Source organism: Chlamydotis macqueenii, chromosome Z, assembly GCF_036417535.1.
Source record: "Chlamydotis macqueenii isolate bChlMac1 chromosome Z, bChlMac1.mat, whole genome shotgun sequence".
Lineage (NCBI taxonomy): Eukaryota > Metazoa > Chordata > Aves > Otidiformes > Otididae > Chlamydotis > Chlamydotis macqueenii.
Genome location: NC_141593.1, coordinates 59,023,585 through 59,029,584, shown reverse-complemented (window position 1 = coordinate 59,029,584; position 6,000 = coordinate 59,023,585). Strand labels below are relative to the sequence as shown.

The 6,000-nt window shown below is 34.8% G+C and overlaps 1 protein-coding gene across 2 annotated transcripts in view; it reads right to left on the bottom strand.

Annotated features, from left to right (window-relative positions):
* Positions 1-930: 930 nt before the first annotated feature.
* The window catches only part of FER (FER tyrosine kinase), a 180,661-nt gene continuing 175,591 nt past the window's right edge, over positions 931-6,000 (bottom strand). For both annotated transcript variants that reach the window (XM_086770908.1, XM_086770909.1), the window contains one exon: positions 931-5,943. In XM_086770908.1, the coding sequence (XP_086627034.1) occupies positions 5,801-5,943 (143 nt within the window). In that variant the 3' untranslated portion in view covers positions 931-5,800. The remainder of the gene's footprint in view (positions 5,944-6,000) is intronic.

The window sequence follows — 6,000 nt, the reverse complement described above, 5'->3', positions numbered from 1 at the left end:
CACAGGTCATATTTATCTATAAACACAAAGCCAGTTATTGCAAGTTTTATCTACAAAGCAATCAATTCTGGGAGGATAGAGGAAGAAAGAATGTAGTTCATGGCTTTTCTACGTTTTCACTTTATGAGCTCAGTCAACTATATCTGAGGGCTTTACTTATCCTTTTTTACAGTATGGCTAACAGTTTTTAATTTAGAGAAGGCATACATAATCTGAGATCTATAAATGAACTACTCTCTCATAGCTATAATCTGAAACAGCTGCAAAATAACAATGCATGTAGCTAGCAATCTAATTAGTCTTTCATCTCACAAAAAACCCCTCCAACCATCTGAAAATTCTAATTTTAGTCCTGCCTAGATGCTGTCTGAGAAAATGGTGTTCTAAAACAGCTAGTAATATACAACTCCCTGAAAATGAAACAACTCAGAGTTAACACCCAAGTTCTACACCTGGGCATATATTACAGTTAGGTTTTTATGTCAAAAAGACAGAAGGACACAACAGGGACATAAGGGTAACTTATAGTTATTGGTGGAGGTAACATTCCCTTGGAGAGCAGTAAATATATCTCTGAACCCTTCTGTTTTATAGATTAGTAATAAGGCTGAAATACAGAAAATGCTTTTGCTTATTTGACAGAGAACCACAACCAAGCTGGCTTCTAGAGTCAAAGGTGTGAAATTTTGGGGAACTAGGTGCTGATTTAAAGACAATGTCTAGCCTCCAGCTCTTGTTCCATGTGATGCAAATTATAATGAACACAATGACTCTGATAAATAGTCTCAATGAGAGAGTCTTCCCTTACTTGGTCTGAAAGTAGCTGAGTGTTAAGAATGCACTAATATGCAATGCTGAAAAGTATTTAAGTGCTGAAAATCAAAGGTGTGTTATCACTTTCAGGAAAGAAACCGTGGCAATACTTGACAAGTGACCAGATCTGTTTCAAGCCGAATCTTTCAACTTTTTCAGCTTTTTTCTTTTTCTTTTTTTTTTTTTTTTTTTCCCAGTTTTTTTAGAAAGGAAAGCTATCCTGGGGGAATCCTAGTACAAGATTACAAACAATACTCTTTGCTAAAGTTACTCTTAAAGAAGCTTGATAGGAAGCTTGATAGGCATTTGTCCTGCAAATTGTTACTGATGATTGTTTAAAGACTCCTTTTCTTTACTATAAATCTGCAGAAGGAACCTAGAAGAAAGCATTTTTAATAGATCTGATGTTCCAAATTTACCAGATCACTCTTAAAAACTCATGGTTGTTTGAAACGTCAGGAATACTGGACTTGCCCTGTACTTTCTAATTACTAATTGAAGTACTGTATTCCTGAAGGACTGCATGAATATGATTCTAAGAAAAAAATATGTACCTTGGTTGGTAGTAGGTGTATTCTTCCCTCCATATATCCTGACTTACCTAGCAAGAATGCTTACAACAATATCACATGTCCTTTTGCGCTTGAGGAAAAAAAAAAATAATTTAACTCTTCTTTTAATAGCAAACTATTTTATGCTTAGTCAAAAAATGTTGCAAATCCCAGTGCACTGGCATAACAAACATTTCTATTACCTACAAACAGGACAGCTGTTATATAAAGTGGATTCTCTCAATTAGCCTCTTTCTTTTTATTCAATCTTTATAATGAGTTATCATTACTTGTGACAACCAGCCATTTTCAGAACTACTGCTCTTGAATATCATGTTTGATGACACTATTTACACACTAAATAATCTCTCTTCAAATATTTCACTGTTTCAAGTGCATCAGTGGTACTGCCAGTTAGTGGACATGACAGCAAGAATATTGGAAACATGGCTAGTAGTTAATCATTATTGTTAACATCCTTGCAGCAGCGCGTCTGGGGAAATTTGGGAAGTGGGGAGACATTTTTAAATGCTTCTAGGAGCTGGTTACTCTGTAACCTCAGGAAAGTGGGGTTTTTTAGTATCTTTACAATGGGTGCAAAAGGGATAACAAAATAGTTACAACAAATGGGTAACTCCATAGTCAGTTTTAGTGATGTGTAGTAAATTTTAGTGATGTGCTTGTACAATTTGAGTAAGCATAACAGGTGGTCAAAGATATGGATGAAAAAACACTTAAGATGAATAACCTACTATTTCCTTAACCAGTTTTCTGTTTCCTATCAATAAGATCAGGCTTACTTTACAAACTGCAGTTCTTACCGATAGCATTCTGGTGATGCATGTTCCAATGACAACTTACAACAAACATATTAGGCAACTCTGCAAAAAGGCAGACTTCTGCTAAGAAGGAATGCAGTATAACTGTAGTTGCTAAGTGAAAACCTAGTTCATTGGTTTCATTAGAAACTAATGAAAATGTGCATTTTAAAGATAATGTCTTTGTGGGATGCTGACTGTGCAAGATCACCATTTGCTGAAGCAAGATTTGTTTTCAGACAAGACACTTTTCACTATTTTACTTTCCATAAAATTGAAATGATTAAAAATCCCCATGATTCCACTCGTGACTGAACTCTGAAGCTTAACATGTGTGCTTAATTTCTACTAAAAACACACTAAGGATACATTTTTTTGCCCTCAAAACAATCTTTCTTAAAATGACTAATGCGATTCCTTGAAAAAACATGAAAATAATAGATAAGCTGTTGAATTCTATCTCACATACAGGCTGAGGTATTTCTACCTGACCCTTAACAGTATTCAGAGTTTCTCCCATTTAACAGCGTAAAAAATCCAGGATTCTCTCAGGCTCCACTTAAGTTGGGACAGTGCTTGGTGTAAGAACCTACCTGAAACACTACACTTGCAAAAGAGATTGAGTCTTAACTTATTTGTAAGTTATCCAAGATAAACACAGTACACAAGCCAGATGACCAGTATCCGGCTAACCTATGAATAATGCAAGACTAAGTCATCAAAAGTCCACAGAAAGCAGCTATGGCAGCTTTGGTTCTTGAATAGCATTACTTTCTTTTAAATTTCATTGTATGGCAGTTTTGTTTGTGAACTATCCTGTGAGAAGTTTACAAAAACTTAAAACCATTATCTATAGGTGTGGGTTCCACACGCTAAATTGTGTAATTGCAATAATTACAAGCGAGACACGATGAACAAGTTCTGCCACAAACTGCCAAACTAATGATAAGAAAACAGTTAAGAGACATGTACTTGTGTTTAAATATATTTTATATCTATAAATTCATTCTAGTATTCTCCCAAAGAGTTGGTATTTTTGAACTGAACTGATGCTTACATAGAATCATAGAATAGTTTGGGTTGGAAAGGACCTTTAAAGGTCATCTAGTCCAACCCCCCTGCAAGGAGCAGGGACATCTCCAACTGGAGCAGGTTACTTCAGGAATAATAATAAATTTTCTTTCTGCTGTAGAAATCCCATGTTTTAAAGAGTCTGCAAATTTAAACAGAAGTGTGATATGAATTAGAAATGTTAACTACTTCGGAATAAAATATAAGTACTATTTTTATCTTTTTGTGAGAGTTCAGATGGTGACCAGTTAATTTTAGACAAATAAACCAGTATTTTATTTTAAGAAAATAAAACAGTATTTCTTTGCTGTCAAGAGGGCATATAGCAAAGAAACAGTTCATCTCTTTCACAGAAGAAGAATATCAAGTCTCCAGAGAAGCTATGAATGCTGACAGAGCAGACATGGTTATCCTTACTGGCAGATTTTAGTGATGCATATGTAAGGACCTGCTATTGGATGAATTGGATTTTTCCAAACGATTGTGGAACATTCTTTAAATCTTAGTACACTTGTATTTGCATTAGCATACTAGCAAATTAAGGCACAAACTTTGTGTACTGCTTAAAAGCATATAAACTAACGTTTCCCATTGCTCTTGAAAAATATCTTTGGGCTACTTGGAAATACAGAACTAAGTAAATATATCCAGTATGCTTATAAGGAAGTTTAAATTAATGCCATCAAGTTTTCCAAACACTATACCTTCATAGCTATGTACATGCATCCTTAGCTCCAAGAAAAAAAAAATCACTTAAGAAATGCAAGAAGCACTCACCATTCCTTATACTTGGATGCTGTCAGTTCCACCTCAAACGCAGGTCATGTGCTCCAGCATGATCATTCATTGTTTCACTTGGACACTAACTCCAATGTAACAGACACACTCTTCTATACTACATATATTTTGGTCACACACAAACCTTAAACATTACCACTTAGTACTACTATAAATACACTTTAGAGAGCAAAAATGTTGTAGACAATAGAAAAGTCACCTGAACAGAAATAAAAATATGATGTAGCCACTAACTTCACTACATCTCGATCCCCATGCAACAACATTCCAGATGCTGCGTTACTTACAGTCCCTGTTTTCTACTTGCATTAACAGCAATTGACATCCCTTGATCTGAAAAAAAATTAATTAATTCTTAGAAAAAAATTAAGCACTTTAACCCTGGAACTTAGACTAGGATACTGTAACTTGTTCCTATTTCTATGCATGGTCCTAGAAAATAATTCTAGCTGCAAAGAGGACCCAGAGCCAGAGTAACAAACTGTGCCCTTCCTCCCTCCCCTATCTAGTAAGTTTTTACTCTTTCTGGCAATTTTTTTTTTCATATATTCAAGGCTTTTATTCCTGGTGGCATTTAAAACTTGCCTATCCCAAGTACCTTGAAATCTGACTGCAGTGATTTTTAAGAATTAGAGGGTTAATATTTTTACTCTGCATTGCTCAGCCCGTCAGAGGCTTTAAACATACTTCTTTATTTTGGTTTCTTGAACAAATTCCTTATGCCATACAGAAATAATATTTTCCTTTGGACACTATGTATGGAATGTAGCTTTGCTTAGCATAAACTTTTGTAGGCTCCAGCTATGTACTGAGAATTATTTAAGAAAAAAGTCAAGGTCAAAAGCAAATCTAGCAATTCACATTCTTTAACTCCTCTAAGATCAATTATATTAATTATCTGCTCTACCATTACTAAACGTCTTTCTGTTGGCCTACTGCTTTCACGTATTCTTTGGAAGGCAGATGATGTGCAGTATTTCTTAACAGATGTAGACAAGACTTGATATTGGGCTTTTTGTTTCTTAAATAAACATTGTAAAGGAGATATACTACTGAATTCTGATGGCTTTGTAGGATGAAAAGGCGTGGCTTAAGTAAATCACATCAAAAGTCAGAAGTATTTACTACAGTATGGTAAGAAATACAAAAGCAACTAAATTTTCTATGAAAGTAAATTCTGGATTTCACTGTTTAGTAAGCACATATACATCCAGAATTTAACTGACCTTCATCCTTAAAACAAAGTATCAGCTAAAAATATCAGTTGCAGTAAGAATTTTGAAAATACAAAAGTTTCTGATTGAAATACTTGTCAAAGCTGTCTTCAGTTTTAAGGCCAACACATATGACAGTCATCACATTAAGAGCACTGCTGGTATTGACATATGGGACAGAGACAGCAGAGTGAGAACACAGCTTAAAGTAGAAAACCTCTGAAAAATGTCACTAGCAGTTACTTGCTGTAAAACAGACAGAAGCCACAGTTCCTTAAATCTATAGTATGTGCTTTTTCAATTTACATGTAACCTAAATGACAGTATTACTGTGACTGGATATATAGTATTTTGCAGTATATGCAGGTGTAGACATCATTCAGGATGGCACACATGAATATAAAAACAGTTAATTTCAAAGTAATCCTAGAAGAATATTGCAAATAAAGTTGTATAAACGCATAGTGTTTCAGGTGAAAAAATTACTTCACTGGAAAACAAAGTCCCACACACTGAGTTTGGCACTTGTTTGTCACTATGTCACTTTCTTTTTGATTGAAGACAGCTCTTTCTGAATCTCACTGAATTTTGGCCGGTTTTCTGGTTTGTAGTCCCAGCACCTCTGCATTATTTTATATATTTCTTCTGGACATTTTTGCGGTGCTGACATTCGGTAGCCTGGTACACACAAAAAAAAGGGGAAAATGTTTAGCATTGAAAACTGATGCATATTGA